At 39.6% G+C, this 16,783-nt stretch overlaps 3 protein-coding genes across 4 annotated transcripts in view; 2 read left to right on the plus strand and 1 right to left on the minus strand.

Moving 5' to 3' along the window:
* Nucleotides 1–415: 415 nt before the first annotated feature.
* LOC132785534 (inositol polyphosphate 1-phosphatase) lies at nucleotides 416–1,751 on the plus strand. Its single transcript, XM_060791674.1, is given in 4 exon segments — nucleotides 416–596; nucleotides 598–918; nucleotides 920–977; nucleotides 1,037–1,751. Coding segments are annotated over 4 exon segments (1,119 nt in total). The 5' UTR covers nucleotides 416–488; the 3' UTR covers nucleotides 1,669–1,751.
* On the minus strand, nucleotides 1,741–5,135 carry LOC132785533 (uncharacterized). The gene is made up of 5 exons (XM_060791672.1): nucleotides 4,673–5,135; nucleotides 3,181–4,604; nucleotides 2,464–3,122; nucleotides 2,207–2,403; nucleotides 1,741–2,153 (listed from the first exon to the last, which is right to left on the minus strand). The coding sequence occupies exons 1-5, from the start codon at nucleotides 4,773–4,775 to the stop codon at nucleotides 2,002–2,004; spliced, it is 2,535 nt and encodes an 844-aa protein (XP_060647655.1). The 5' UTR covers nucleotides 4,776–5,135; the 3' UTR covers nucleotides 1,741–2,001.
* A 4,318-nt stretch (nucleotides 5,136–9,453) lies between these two features.
* The window catches only part of LOC132784802 (octopamine receptor beta-1R), a 28,909-nt gene continuing 21,579 nt past the window's right edge, over nucleotides 9,454–16,783 (plus strand). For both annotated transcript variants that reach the window (XR_009632285.1, XM_060790661.1), the window contains exon 1: nucleotides 9,454–9,906. The gene's annotated coding sequence lies outside the window, so the exon portion shown is untranslated. The remainder of the gene's footprint in view (nucleotides 9,907–16,783) is intronic.

Raw genomic sequence — 16,783 nt, forward strand, 5'->3', positions numbered from 1 at the left:
TAACATACAGAATTATTATTTTTACATTATATTTAAATATCGCTCGACAATTCGATATGGAGAATCTGGCAAATGAAACTCCTCAAACTGTACAGTTTGAATTTAGCTGCACGCAATAACCGAACAATGCAAAATACATCACAAGTACATGTATTGCTAATATTCTACTTAAAATTGTAGTATTTTTATACAAATTCTGAATAATTAAAAAATCTAAAGTTAACTAATGTTTATTAGTAAGTTGCTTATTAAAATTCACACCAACTAATTTCCAAACTAAGTTAGCAGCACCATAAATATCGAGTAACACATAATGCGTCTGCAGCTAGGCGATACTATCGTGAGTAGCAGTGTGCCCATTTATGTACCTGTTGATACTAAATGTGCCTTGGTATATTTTACTACGAAACCTACGGTCACGCAGTTCAGCAGTAAATAAAGCCGTAAAAGTGATGCAGAACTAATTAAAATTAATAAGAACTTGCAGAATGGGTGAAAATATAAATTTGTTGCGTGCACTAATTAACTGTGCAGAGAAAGCAGCAAACATTGCACGCACATGTCGCTCCAACAGTGAACTGCTAGCTCTGCTGGTCCCAGGAGAAAACTGGGGCCGAGGCTAACGAACGTTTTGAACATGACTTCAAAACTCTAGCTGATGTGCTGATACAGGAAACCATTAAGCATGAGATTGGTGAACTGTTTCCAGCCATGCGCGATGCCATACAAGGTGAAGAGTCGCCAAATTTCACAAACCATCTGGGCCAGAAAGTGACAATTGCTGTGGGTGACAATGAAGCCGCAACCGCAGCGTGCCTCAGCGCTGTTCTTGGAGATGATCATCAAACTGCATCCAACTCACTTGCTGCTGAAGTGCATCGTAAGGTCGTATATGACAACGCTAAGTTGGCTGACATTCCCAGAGTTGCCAGCAAAGCTTGACTACAGCAATTTGGGCATTTGGATTGATCCCATTGGTAAGCGATTTTTCTGCAAATGAATCTTGTGTAAATTAAAATTGACTATCATATTTTAGATGCCACTGCCGAGTACATTTCGGGAGACACTGTGTTCACCAACTTTCCTGGAATCACATCGACGGGATTGGATTGCGTCACAGTGTTGATTGGTGTCTATGAACGCGACTCTGGCGTTCCAGTTATTGGCATAGTTGCACAGCCATTTGCCAACAAGCTGGAAGAGCATGTGTACAGCACTTCATTATATTGGGGCGTCTGTTTGGCCAACACAAAGGCCCACAACTGCCATAACTTTCCTGGCCACGATGACCGTGGCAAGATTGGCATTTTTTCCAGCTCTGAAGATGCCCAAATACTTCAGCGTTTTCGTGACCTAAAATACGAGCTTGCTTTCTCAGCGGGAGCTGGACATAAAGCACTTAAGGTAATTACCAATGATGCGGACGTTTACTTGCTTAGCAAGGGATCCACATTCCGATGGGACACCTGTGCACCTCAAGCTATTCTTCGTGCTCTGGGAGGCGATGTTCTCAATTATGCCGAAAGTATCAAGGAACAAAAGCCCGTGCCATTAAAGTATCTCGAAGTGGAAACCGACTCCGATTGGAAGCGCAATGTGAATGGTTTGATAGCTCTGCGCGATCTCGAAGCAGTAAAAGAACTGCTTCCCAAGCTGCAGGAGAATTAAATTTTGTTTTACACTTGCTGTTGTATTATATTGTTGTACATGTTTGTATCAAATAAATAATGGATCTCAATCTTTAAACAAAACGTAAAAATTAAATTTATTTAGTTTCATAATTCGAATGTCGATAGCGCAATACACATTTGGTGTACATTAAAACTAGTAAACAAAACAGATCGGGACATTTTCATAGCGTCATTGTTTTAAATTGAATTTAAAGTAATTAATTATATTGAAATTAATATTAGACTTCTTCATATCGTCATTGTTTTAAATTAATTAATTGAATTGAAATTAAAATTAGATTGATATAAAGTAAAAGTAGGAAGCCAATTCCTAAACAAGTTCCTTAGATAATATTTTGTCCAACGTCGGAATACGTATAAGACAAGTGTTGGGCTCCGATCCAAGCGAAGCAATGCAATTGATTTTATTTTTGGCAATAAGATAGTCTTCCAGTAACTTGAATTTACCAGACTTGTCAAAACCTGAAATCGAATAAAAAATAATCTAAAATCTATAAAGTCTAAAACGAACTCACCGTCTATGAAGCATTTGGTTGTAAATATTGGTTTTACCAAATTGGCTGGAATAGGTTTTATATTCTCAATTGAAACTATGTCCGTGTTGCCGTAGTCACAGAACAGAATGTTCGCTTCATTATAGCTGACTTCAATACAAACGCCACGATACCAAGAATTGTCCTCGCTGAAAACTGCCAGACACATTTCCCCGACGCTATAAGTAAAGCAATATATTAATTGGATGGTATATTTAATTTACCATTTAGTTACTTACTTGGGTATATAACCAGGCAAAAGTTGCTGATCAGAAAGTCCAATCTCCGCCACAAGATTAAGCAGATTTTGAAAATTTTCAGCTACCTTCTCATTTGCAAAATAGCAACCAAAAACAAAGCCAGTCTTTTGCATATCCACAGCAGACAGAATCATAACTGAGATTTCCTGGTTAAACGGCAAAAGCTCGTGTTTCATGTCATCAAAGTAATGACGTTTGATTGGCTTAGCCTTTGCATCGAGAGCCAAAGCCGGACTCGGTGTACTAGGTGGCGATGGTGGCAAAGGCGGTAAGGCAGAGATTGGCATTGGGGCTTCCTGCGATGTAAACATCAAGGGTAACATCCGAGCCATTAGCGAATGCGGCTCCTCATTAAAGCCCACTAAATCAAAAGTGCTGCATGTGGAGTCCGAGAACTCAACGAGCAGTTCCGACTTTTTCTCATAGAGATTTATTAATAGATTGAGAGCTGATGTATTTGGGGGCACAGCAGTCGATGGAATGGTGCAGATGTTTTTGATGTTAGAGCGACAAAGACTAATTGGCAAATGCTCCAAAAATGCACAAGACTTGCGCAAATATGCAGCAGTCACTAGGTGATGAATGCCAGTGTCAATGTTGAGCACTCGGTAATTTTCGTTGTCCGACTTGGATTTAACCTGTCAAAAGATAAATTGAATTACAAGAGAACGCTTCAAATTAAATTATGTTACTTGCCTCTGCGCGATAAGCTCCTCGATTAGGGCAGATAACAAGCACAATGCTGCCGACTTCAATCTCGTCAGTGTTGGCAAATGGAGCACACTTCTGTTGCAGCTGCGTGAATATATTAGAGTACTCCTTGGTTTTCACAGAGCTTATGCAAATCTCTTGATAGTTAACAACGTTTGTAATGTAGACCAAGCTACCGCTTGCGATTGGCTCGCAAAAGTATTTGCAATTCAGCTCTTTAGCAAACTGTCCCGTAAAGCTGGCTACGCGCACAGCGCAAATTTTCTCGTTGTGTGCCAATAATGTGCCACAAGCGTTGTCCATGTTCACTTCATCAAACTCTATTGCCAGATCTTTTAAGTCTGAAAGGCCGATTGCATGTTCTTTGGGCAACATGATGGCAAATGTTCGCAGTGGCAATGCGAACATCTCATTGGGAATGCGCAGCACCTCATGAACGATGGAGAAGCAGCCCTCATCCACTTCGTAAATCAAATATTTGATAGGCTCTTGAATGAAATCGATCAAGAAGGCACGTCGTAAGCCTTGTTTGGTGCGAGCTGCCACAAAGATTGGAAGCTTAGCGTTCGGAAATTGTATGTTAAATGGCTGAGCATCGGTGCCGTTCAAAATGGATTCTAGCTGTTCGTTGAGCTGGTTCAACTCTTTAATTTGCATCAATGCCACTTGCGGCTCCTTGCGCTCCACATTGGTTTCCAAATTTTTCAACCAAGATACGCCTGCATTCTTCGCCAGCATTTGAAGGGGCAGCAACTGCAAGGGTGCTGAGCTATCCTTGAGTTCAGCGAGCAAGATGCCGTCCTGGTTCTTGGTACCTAACAGACGCAAGCAGATTGTCTTGTTTTCGTAAAACTCGTGCTCTACATTCTGAGGTAGCATCACTTTGAAAGCAAAAGCTTCAATTTCGGCCATGAGCGGCACAGCCAAATAGATTTCGTCAATATCGAACTTGATCATACAGCCCCTGTCAATGAGTCGTACCATGACGCAATTTGCATTTGCATTATCTCGCATTTGCATTATCTCGCCCCGATAAAATTGCTGTCTCCAATTAACACCCACCAGATCGCCAACTCCCAAGTTCTCCATGCGGCATGTATCCTTAAGCACCATGTCCTGAGCTAAGCGCTCCAGGCGCTCAATGTTCGATGATTCCACTACCCAAATGGCGCCCTTATTGTTAACGTAAGTAATGCGACATTCGAAGAATTCATTTGCATTCGGCAACACTTTTGTGCGCCAGACACAACTTAGATTAGTGTTGATTGATGAAGTATTATCGTTTTTTTGCCTCGCTGGCTGTGTAGTCAATGCTGCAGTTAGAAATTGACTTCTCCAACGATTTAACGGAGCCATCAACATTCGAAGTTCCTTCATTCCTAGCATCCGCTGTACGGTTAATGAGAGGTCTGCAATGATAGCGCAGTTTTTACAATTCAAATCGTACGCATTTAATGAATGTCCCTATCACACTTACGGCATAGTTGTGCAAAAGTATTTATGTCGCTGCCAATCCGAGCGCTGACAAGAAGCTTGACAATAAGGTTCGGTACAACGCTGGCACATAAAAGTGGCCGCATTTCCACAAACCACACAAGTCATTTTTTTTTACGTAAATTTAATTTGCCGATTTCAATAAAATTCTTTTATTTCGCAAATGATCGAAACACGCGTGTTAACGAGTAGGCACAAAACTAATATGGCCGATCTAACGGTTGTTTGTCGACTGCTGTGAATTGGGGACTCTAAATGCAGCGAGGATTCCGAGTATCTATTCCAAACTGACGGATTGAATCATAACAGGTGCACAAACAGTTATGCCAAATATTTTGTTTAACTAAATAAATATAAACTTTAACTTTCAATATGTTAAACGTTTCAAAGCGCTTGATCGCTGAGCTTGCCAAGAGTATCGATACTTTTTTCTACTTCTTCCTACTCTAGCTGTACTTGGGGGCAGTATCTTGAAAATATAAAAAAGCGAGTTATCGTACTGGGTGAATGTCACATTTCGCGTCACTCATATTTGCAGTGTTTTAACTCAATAATTTATATTATTTACAAAAATAAAATAAATTGTAAGAATGACGCTCTGTTTTGCTACGGTATTTTTTTTAACTTTTTTTGTAGTTCAACACATCAGTAAGACCGTATGCACAAAAATGTATTGGTATTTTTAGTTGAAAAAATTAGACATCGGAAAGTCGATTTAAAACTAATAAAAAATTTATTTTGAACAGAAAAGGGTAAAAACAATTGGGAGGAGAACAATCAAATGATAAGAAATTTCCATGAATTAACATCTGAATTTAAATTAATTACACTAAAATCTATCTTACCGTTACTTAATAATGAAAAAATCTTCTCATTGCTTAACATAACATATTATTTACCGGAAAAATAGGCTCAGATATTTACTGTTTCTAAATGTCATATATTTTACGCAGAAAAAAATTGTATCTGAGACAATATTGCCAGATATTACGAAAAAGTAATGCCATCAATATTTCATATTGAATGCAGCAATGTGGCAACCCTGCAATTGTAACGTCTAACAAGATACAACAAGTGTTCATAAAAGCTTTGTATTTGCCGTCCTTTTTTAACTTACTCTCTGCGTGTTTACAAAGCGGACATGTGAAAGCTAAAGCAAATTGGCTTTTTCTTTATTGGCTGTCAGACAGAGAAAGGGAGTCGTTACCGGCCATGCATTGTTGTTGTCTGTTGTCTAGCAACGTGTGACGATTCCGTGCAATTAAGCTGCATCTGTTGTGGGTGCTTTCAAGTCGAGACAATTTGTCTCGAAGGCAAAAGTGTATATTCGCATATATGTACGTATGTATATGTTTAACAAAGCCACAGCTGATTATTGCAGCTCATGGCCTACGGCTGTATAGGTGTATATGAGTGTGCGTATGTGTGATTATACTTCATAATACTCCTTGCAGCAACATGTGTGTGTGTAAGTGTGTGGGTGTATGTGGGTGAATTCAATTTCGTGTAAATGTGTACACATTGTTGTTGTTAAGTTGATTTGCCGTTGGTTACAGTTCGCTAATGAGCTGCAGGAGCTGTTGAGTCACATAGGCTGATAAAGGCCTCGGCTAACATAAACTTGAGCTGGGCGCAGGCGTCACGCACGCACACAAACACACCCACATATGCATGTGTGTGTGTGTGTAGACGTAGTGGCTTTAATTGCCATGCTGCTGGGCAGGCAGGAATGGGACAACACTGTTTACTTCGCTTCACTTCGCGTCGCACGTTTAGTTGCCAGCCAGGATGGGATTTATGTTTGCTGTACATGAATGTTGTACAAACAATTTAGCTGTAACTGTGACACATACACATACACACACTCTAACTCTAACTCACACATACACATACACATACTTACACATGTGGCGACCTCCATTTAACACCAAACGTGTCATTTGTGGCCATTTGCTGGTTGCTTGTTGGTTGTGGCATTCTCTTCGTTTCGCTTTATGGTGTTGCGCAGCTTTTGTGGTCTATTAAGTGGCTCGCAACAGTAAATCAAAATATGTGCGTACTGCATATAATCTTTATGCGGCTTGTTCAACATGTCGTATGGGTTATTTTGAGGCATATAACACTTGCCTCAAGTGAGCAACAAGCTGTAGGCAAGCAAAACTGGCAGACGGACAGGCAGCATTGCCCATTTTAGTTGACGTAAACAGCACATCCCATAAAAATGACACAAAGTGCTAACAAAACAGTTTTAAGTGCAAGCGAAATGAGCGAATGACAGCATGGCGAAATGAACATCGTCGCATTAACTGAAGTTCATTATAAGTGAAAACAAAACAGAGTGAGATAGAAATGGAGACAACAAAAGAGAGCGAAAAAGTGAAAAATTTGTAAAACAGCGGCCAGTGCAGCTGGCTTGGCTGCATGCAACAGGGGTTGCTACAGCAATTTTCGCTTGCAACGATAAGTCGCGGACTAGACAAACTTGCAACGACGATGTCAACGCCAACTTAAGCTTACACTCAGAGAATGCAACTGATTTTTCAGATTAAATTTAATATATAGACTTGGTTGCAATAATTTAATTGTGCTGTCTTCCTTCTTAATAGCTAAAATTTGTGCATATTAAATTTTTGCCTACATATATATAGTATAAATATTTAGATTTCAGAGATGCCGGACTTCTTACATTTGTTTTAGTAGTTGGATGTTCTGTACTAAAAATTTTTTGCAATTTTTATATTGTTTCTCAATTTTATATTAATAACTAATATATATTTCAAGATATTAGCTTATAACTTGAAAAACGTTGAAAGTGTGTCATTCTAAATGAATTTTCCAAATTTCATTACGATGGGAAATAAGATGCAGAAAATAAAAGGGCTAAAACATTATGAAGGAAACAATTAACGATTTGGACAATTTTGAGAAATAAAAATCGAAATTAGAAAACCATAAAGTAGTAATCATATTCAAGTTTATTGATCGGAGTCAAGTTCTGGAGGTCAAGATTTTAAGTTGAGCCATGAAAAGTAAAGTGAAGTTTACAGTGTAACTTTATAACTTGCTTAATTTAATTTCATCTCGCCTTGCATTAAACTTTGCATTGTGTACGCTGAGATCAGAATGCGCGCAGAGATTTTCTGTGGACAAGCAACAGGAAGCCACAACCGTGACACACACACACACATACTTGTGTGTATGGATGGATGGATAGGTGATACAGCAGTGCATAAAGCTGTCTATATACAGCTCATTGACTATGTGTGTGTGTGTGTGTGTGTGTGAGTCTTTGAGTTTTTATTACGGAGCACATAAAAAGTAACGTTTAAAAAGCAAACCGACTGGCAAAATGGGAAATGAGCATCGCAACGCATCGCAAGGCATCGCTTCGCACAAATAAACAAATTAATAAAAGGCAAATAAAAACAAACAAAAAAAAACCAAAACCAGAAGAAAAGACAAGAAAAACACGAGTCATAAATTAAATAGAAACAGCGAAAATTACTTACCCAAAAGAGGCTCCAACAACAGCAACAAATACAACAACACCGAAAACAACAACAAATGTGTCCCCTTTGCTGCGGCTGTCAATTTTTCGTAGCATACACACAGGCGCACTTCAAAACAAGTAAGAAAGCTACAGTCGAGTGTACTCGACTGTGAGATACCCGCTACCCATTTTGAATAAAATAAATATAATTTGCGGTATTTTCTCAAAATATACCGAATATACTGCAAAAATACTAAAAATATACCAAATGGTATATTTGGTATATCGACATAGTACCGCATTCAAAATATACCATAGACGGCACAATATACCAGATTGTCAGCCAAAGCAACTAAGACCCCTAGTAACTAGGCGTTTTTGCCCATACAAAAATATTTCTTTTATAACTTCGACAATTTTTATCTGATCGCAACCAAATTTTCAGAAATCATAACTACTATAGTAGTTATTATATATACCAAAATTCGGAACTCTAGCTTTAAAATTACGCTTGTTATTCGATTTTTTTGTTTTGCGGGGGCGGAAGTGGGCGTGGCAAAAATTTGAAACAAACTTGATCTGCGTGCAAACATAACAAATGTTGTCGAAAAAAAATTATAGCTCTATCTCTTATAGTCTCTGAGATCTAGGTGTTCATACGGACGGACGGACAGACACACAGACGGACAGACGGACAGACGGACAGACGGACATGGCTATATCGTCTCGGCTGTTGACGCTGATCAAGAATATATATACTTTATAGGGTCGGAGATGCATTCTTCTACCTGTTACATACATTTCCTGCCGGCACAAAGTTATAATACCCTTCTACCCTATGGGTAGCGGGTATAAAAAGGAGTGGGCGACGTTCGCTGCTGCTGCTGCTGCTGTTGCTGGTGGTGCCGGCGCGGGACGGTCGTGGGTGTTACTCCTACAGCACAGTCGGAGTTGAAGCGGGAAACGGATCAGCGGGGGGAACTGAGTGCCAGCACGAATAATCTACTAGCGATTTATTTGTTGCTGCCGCCGCAGTCGCTGCTGACGCTGCCGACGCTGGCGTTTGCTGCTGCTATTTTTGTTACTTCTTTTTCATATTTTAACTTACTTTCAACAAATGCCGACGACGACGACATCGACGACGCTCTGCTGTGCCAATGGGCTATAAAGCAACTGCTGCTGCTGCTGTCGCTGCTGCCGTTCGGCTTTTTCTAGTTCGTCACCCAGAGTGTTCGTCGCTTGGCATTCGTTTGCCACAGTCGTGCGTTGTCCTTTGCTCCTGTCGGTTGTGCACGCGCTCGCCAGCTCGACAATTTGTTAACTTGGTCCGCGAGACACGTCCAGTGCACACCTGTGCGCGCCACTAGGCGCTCGCTTCTTGCTTCACGTCGACTCAAGTCAAGTCAACTCAAGCCAAGTCAAGTCAAGGGAAGAGAAGCACGAAAAAGAAACGTAGCAAATTTGCACCTAAATTGCTTTAAATTATCTGCCCAAAAAATTTTGGCACGCGCGGAGTTTGCATTCACAAGGACTCGCTGAAGTCGAGATGTGTGTGTGTCCGTGTGTTGTTGTTGGTGTTTGTGAGTGTGTGTATTGTTTACGCTCAGCTGCTGCTCTGCATCCCAGCAGAAAATAAAAGAAAAACAAAATAACCGCTAAGTGTTTTACAAGTTGAAAGCATTAAGTTCGGTCGCTGGAAAAGAAAAGAGCGTCGGTAAAAATCTCTGGTAAGCATTTTGGCTTCTTCTTTATGATATTGTGGGACACCCCCGTCCACAAAAGTCTTTTAATTGTTAAGAGTGGGTTCACTTGGTTTCAACAACAACAACAACAACAACAACACAATATATATAAATTTATCAAACATTAGTATGAGTTATCATCTCAGCGGTTTTCTGTGCTCACATTCACGTAAGTATTTAAATGGATTTTTGCCCCTTTTGTGTTCAAGCTTGCGGCTGCTGGCTTTTTCATAAGTTTTCTTGCTGCTGGTTTGTTGTCGTGTGCTTGGGCAATATCCTAATCTTCATCTCTATTTCACTGACTGCTTTGCTATCCCTTAAAGTACGTGGTTAGGATTTGTGAAACCCTCAAAGCGAAACCTGTGCGCGCCCTGCGGCCTCCAAGACACCGACGTCAGTCACCTCGTGGCACCTTTCCCAATGCCTTGTCGACAGCATTAACATGTTCATGTCCTTTCACAAGTGTCCTTTTTGCTTCTGCGTGTGTCGTGTGTTGTTGGCCGTTGGCAGTTGGCGGCGCGACAGTTTGTCTTTATGCTTTCTGAATTGTTCTCCATTTGCCTCGACATCGACTTTGACTTGTCTTCCTCCTCCTCCTGCTCCTCTTCCTACTTCTCCTTCTGCTCCTCGCGCGCCACGCATAAATTTTAATAGTTTTCCTATGCTTTAAATGGCCCCCCGAGCAACGCATTCGGGTTTTTGTGTCTGGCTATCAGTTTTTCTGGGTCGAGCCTGGCTGAAAATTTATTTTGTGGAACTTGCCTAAAAATAGCGCACAAGGCACAAGGCACACGGCGCGTATCCTTGAGAGTGATTTTCAAAATAGAAAATTAATATTTCACGTACCAAAATAACCGCTGTTGTTATTGTGTATGTGCACTTGTGATGGATATCGAGGGGGGGCAAGGGAAGGTGGTTGGATTACTGCGGCAGCATATTGTATATTTACACATCATGGTTTTTCATTTTCGTTTTCGCTTTCGTTTTTTATTTTACAAGATTCATTATATCGCAATACAAACAGAATTGATGTAATCAATATATAACAGCAGCTTATGCTTTTGTTTGCTTGGCCATAAATATTGTATAAATAGATTAAACATGATTTTATTAAATGTAATTTCAAATCAAACAATTGCAAACTCAGCAAATTCATCTCATTTCTAAAGCAACACCAAAAAAAAAGTATGCAACATTTATGGCCACAAATGTAATGCATAAACTCATGAATTCATAAGCTGCTTATGTGAGAACTTAGTTACTTATGTTAAAACACCTACATTTATTTTTTTTTGGCTGGTCTGTGTGTGTTTGCGTGTAAAAGAGAATTTTCCATGGCGCATTTCATTTTAATTAAGCAGCTAAGTGTCACGTACTCCAGTTCGATTTATTGTGCATTAAGAGAACTTCTCTCCTTCGCTCTTTGTTTCTCTCTCTTTCCTTTCAGCATGCGATCCAAGCTTTAGTTGATTGTAATTTACCTTTTTGGACCTTTGCAAATGCCAAACAGGAAGTTGTGCAAAACAAACAAAGTTCATAGCTTTTGGCAAATTGCGTTCGCTTAGCACAACTTATACACACCTTCCACACACACACACACGCACACACAGAGTTGCAACTTCGTCCCGAAACTGTGGCCACAATTTGAATATTACTTAACTTTTGTGTTTCCTCCCCGACTCCCTCAACAATTGACCGCACAGGAGCTTAGGTTACGTGCAATCCAGCATCAAATTTGTTGAAACAACCTGCGGCAGCATTCGACCCAAATCGTTCATGTTTTCAATACAAACTTTCACAAATGAATTATGTGCCATAATATTTTGCTTTTGAGCCGCATTTTCGGGAGAGAGAGAAAAGTTATCGTATATCAAATAGCAGGCAAAACTGTGAACGCCTCAATGGCACTTAATTAAACGCTCTGTGCCAAACGATTGCTGATTGCCCAAAACACGAGATGTGCGGCAGCCAAGAGGTTCAATTGTTCAGCAACTTTTTCAATCGATGCCACATAAAATGGTGCAAACAATTCACAAATATAATGAACAGACGAGCTTAGCTGAACTGAGCAAAGATCGAAAAAGTTGTCGAGTTTGCCAGCGTCTATTTAAGTTTGCTTCTGCTTTCAATGCCCTTTGAAGTAGTTAATTAAGTGATTGTCTGATTGATGGCCAAAGTCAAGTCCAGTCCAGTCGAGCTGAGCTGAACTGCGCAGAGCAGAGCTAAGCAGAAAAACATGTCTGTGTTTTGATTTTCATTGTATCGAGTATTTAGCTATCGAGTGACGCTTCCTTTGGCTTTTTAATTGCCCACAATATGGCAAAGGAAGAACCTAACAATGCTATTAACAGCCAAACAGCAATAACAACTTAAAGCTGTCTGATCGATAGGGCAGGGGGGAATGCTGCAAGTGTCAGGGTCACTTAGACGAGACCTAAAGAAGGTTCACAACACAATTTGCCAAGCGAGCTGCAGTGAGCAGGATGAGTTTCGATTCAAGTTTTGTATGTTTGCTTTTGATTGATAGTCGAGCTGGACATAAAATATGACTGCGGAATGGCATGATGACTTTTCTAAGGTCAGCACGTGCATTATTGGAATTCACTGTGCGAAATTTGATTTCGAAGAAACTTTTGAGTAGGAGTGTAATCAATTCAGCACTTGAACATTGTTTTGCTCTTAAGCTAATGACATATTAGTAAATCGAACTGCTTTAGTAATTAAGCCAATCGATTTGCATATGTAAATTGAAACGCTGTGTAACTTTAACTACTTAAGTGGCGTCATAACGCATACGCAGTGTTGTCCAGTTGCGACAACTCATTGTTTGCATTCCAACTAGTATAACTGGCACTCAAAGAGACACAAACACAAACACAGGCACACAATGTGCTTAATGTCAAACAAACGAAGTGACACAAACGCAAAAGAAATAGGAGACGGATGATAATCAGACCGAACTGAACTGAACTGGACTGGACTATGTGCCATAGAGTGTGTGTGTGTTTGCGATTGTCCATTGTCCACATTGGCTCCACGGGTGTCTGTGTCGTGTGTCGTGTGTTGTGTGTCGGCTAATGGCTGGACACCCATTGGTTGTCAGCTGGAATTTGGTTAGTCGAAACGTTTGTTACATTTGCTGCACGTTTCTCGCTGCTGTCGCTAAAAATACAATGCCAGCGACAGCTCGTTTTGTGTATCTAAGAGATACACACACACGACGCCATCAGCATCAGCAACATCATCATCAGCATCGCTAACCTGGTGAACTGTTTGGCTGTCAGAGCAGCTGGTTACTGCTTCAGCTGGTTACAAACAGCCTGCCTGCCTAACTCCCAGACTAACTGACTCACTGACTGAGTGACTGACTGACTGACTACTGCTGCGCTTATCTAATTATAGCTTCATTACGGCCACTGCGATGAACTTAACGAGCAAATGGAGCGTTCGTAGTAGGTGTAACAGGGCTTAGCACACACTGAAGGCCGTCGCATCCGACGGCATAAGCAGGCTGTTGCCGTCGCTGTTGCCGTTGCTGTTGCTGTTGCTGTGGGGCTTACTAGGTCTAGGACATGTGTGCTTGCAACCCTTGGCCCAGACAGTTATTTATTTTCATCATTATTGCTGGCAATATTACAGTTTAGATAGTTTTATGGCATCTTCCTACCTTCATACACAACGTTGAATCTTGATGACAATGTAATAACATTGTAATCAGGCTGCGTGTTAGCTTCATGTCAATACTCCAAATAACAGACATTAGGTAATAAGTCCACACAGAAATTGAGTTCATTAGCTTGTTGAAGAGATGGAAATCAAGGTGTGTGTTTTAGTGTGTGTGCGTGTGTGTGTGTGTGCATACATTTCTCGTTTGTCTCGTTGTCATATTTGCAGCAGGTGATCAACATCCTCGAATTGAGAGCTGCCTGTCTCACTCACCTTTTGCTACAATTTCGAGTACATTGGCAAATGGCAACTCAAATGTCGGCTGACAGCGCACACATTCACACACACACACACACACACGTACACACCTTTACAGTCTCTTGCATACACACACACATTGATATCGCTGCGACCCAGTGCCATTATTTTATTTTATTTCATTTGATTCGATTTACCATCACATTTCACTTGCCCGCTCAGCTCAGCTCAGCTTTTGGCTTTTGTTGTTAAATCGTTTGTCCGTTTTCTTTTTTTCTTTCTCTCGTTTTGTTGTTATTGTGTTTTGGCGCCTCGCTTGACGCTGATTGAATACAAATACAAATACAAATAAACAAATGTCGCCCACCTGCATGTAAATACAAACAAAACGCTTTAATATACCATCAAATGATGGCATGTCTGCCAGCTAAAGTCAACTGCCATCGGGATTCTTAGCTGAAGCGCACAACGCTGTAAAATTCGATTTTCAACATTTGCTCGTCATTTTTTTTCTTCTTTGTTTTTTATACACTTTTCTCACATTGTATTCCCTCTTGCCGCTGCCATTGTCGCACCCGAAAATCAGAAATCAGAATAAATCAAATATTTGTGAAGAACAAATACCCTCTAATTTAAAGTAAATGTTTATCTGCATAAGTATCTAGCAGTGTTTTTAGTTTAGTCGTTCAATTTAAAGCTGCATATAACCATTAAACTTTTCTAAAATTATCTTGAATATATTTCTTTTTTATTTAATTAATACACTGAAAAATAAAGTTCTAAAGTGAAGATTTTGGTTTTAGCACTAACAATTTTGGTCTAAAAACTGCGTCAAGAAAATAAAAGTTTTTATATTAGAAAACAAATCTTGATTTCAAGAACATTTGATAAAAACCCAAGTTTATTAATAAGAACTACGAGAAAAAACTTATAGTTTTAAGACCAATTATAATATAATGGATGATAAAATTTTCACATAATATAATATATAATATTATATATTGTTTTTTTTTTACTAATCTGTTAATTTATTATTATATCATTTTATTATTTTCATCTCAGATTCAGTTTTAGTTTGTTAATCACTCTACATATGAAATACTTATCATCGATAGGCGCAGCTTTTTAACCCATCCTGGGTTCCTCCTTTCTTTGACTGCAATGAAGAATAGTTCGCGATTACTTGACTAACTCTATGAACGAAAACAGATAAAAACTGTATAGGAATTTTGATGGATTACCGAATTTTTTAACCTAAATCTAGAGTTTTTGGTCTTATTTCGAGAATGTGACATTTTCAGACAACTGTTCTTAGTTTTAAGAATTTGTTCTTTAAGTGATCATTTTAAGAACACAATTTTTAAGACAAATGTTCTTGATTTTAGGAATTGGTCTTTTCTTCAGTGTACATGAACTCATATTCAGTTGGTTAACTGTTTCTATTCAATCTGCCAACTTTATTTATTTAAGATGTAGGGGTAATTGCACATCAACCCGTATATATATAATATTATTTATATGACTGATTCAAATGGATACAGCTTTGCTATAAAATTTATTTTAACCCAGTTTAAATCCTTGAACTTAATTTCCTATTCACAAAATATTTATCTGCAGTCTTGCAATTCTATGCCAATTTTTATTACATTTTTGATATTCACATCTGCAACTTAAGCAATAAATATAAATAGTACAAATATTTGTTCTATTTTATTTTTGTATTTTAAATTTTTGGCAGCATTTGCTCGAAGCAGAAAATAAAATGTAATATCAAATTGGCAACATTAAATATATATACAAACTGTAATGGTATGCCATTTGCTGCAACCTTATAGGGTATAGTATAGTGGTAGTGAGAGTGAATAAGAAGGAGGAGAAGGTGAAGGGGAATGTCCTTAGTCCTTGGATGGTGTGGCCACCTCAACAGTCATTGCCTTGAAAATTCCCCGTGGAGCTTTTGACTTTAATGGCGTTGGGAGTTAAAGTATATTGACATGTTATGATGCGTGGCCAAACCAGCGGGCGTTCACACACACGCAGACCACTAAAAGGCTCACAGAGAGAGGCAAGCACACACATACACACACACACTCACATGCAGGATAATACAGTGATTGTGTGGCGCGTGTGCAGCAGCCATTTTATAAGCGCTGCGTGCGTTGCTTCTTAAGGGGCGCTCAGGTCCATTGAGCCGAGAGTAGAGTTTGTTTTTGGTGTCTACTTCACATATTTGCTGCTTTATTTTTTTTCCAATATTAATTTAATCACTTTAGTTGCAGATGCCGTTTTATGTCCTCATATCGAGTATACGACTAGTACTCATCAAAGTTTTGGCCTTGTTGTACACGTATCTGGCTTAAAGGTTCTGCACTTGCCACGGCTCAATTTCTTGCTTTGGTGTGCTTTGTCTCTTTTGGCAGCAACAGCAACAGAAACAGCAGCAGGAAATATAGACCGCAAATCGAATATCAGACAAAAGCTATCAGCCCAGCGGGTTGCGCATATTCCTCATCACTGCTGTTGCTGTTCTGTTGTTCTGTTGTTGTTGCTTTATGTGTACGTGTATTGTTTCTTGTCAGCTTGAATTTCGTGATTTTTCTTTTGCTCGTTGCCGTTTCCATCGCATTTCCTTTCGCCGCTGCCTTTGCCTGTCAGCCAAATAACAAATATGTATTTTCTGTCGAGCATTTTGCACAAAGCGCTCTTTCCCTCTCTCTCTCTCTTTCTTCTCTGTTCAATATGCTTGCCAGACCTTGCAAGGTCTTTAAAGTGGGCGAGGCACATGGCTGATGATACAGTAGGTGGTATAAGGGAACTAAGTTGGGTATGACCTTTGCTGACAATCGAAGACCAAATCGCATTATGTGTTATACAGATACACGCAGCAGTAGCACCAATAAAAGTTAAATTGTTCTCCATCTACCCGAGCGTTCAATGT

This window comes from Drosophila nasuta, chromosome 2R (assembly GCF_023558535.2).
Source record: "Drosophila nasuta strain 15112-1781.00 chromosome 2R, ASM2355853v1, whole genome shotgun sequence".
NCBI classification, from domain to species: Eukaryota; Metazoa; Arthropoda; class Insecta; order Diptera; family Drosophilidae; genus Drosophila; species Drosophila nasuta.

Excerpts from the sequence above, each read along its gene's own strand:
- LOC132785533 (XM_060791672.1), bottom strand. The coding sequence starts at position 4,775 with ATGCGGCCACTTTTATGTGCCAGCGTTGTACCGAACCTTATTGTCAAG. Across the intron at positions 4,605-4,672 it reads TACTTTTGCACAACTATGCC|ACCTCTCATTAACCGTACAG; the intron begins GTAAGTGTGATA and ends CTATCATTGCAG. Across the intron at positions 2,404-2,463 it reads TTGCCTGGTTATATACCCAA|CGTCGGGGAAATGTGTCTGG; the intron begins GTAAGTAACTAA and ends CTTTACTTATAG.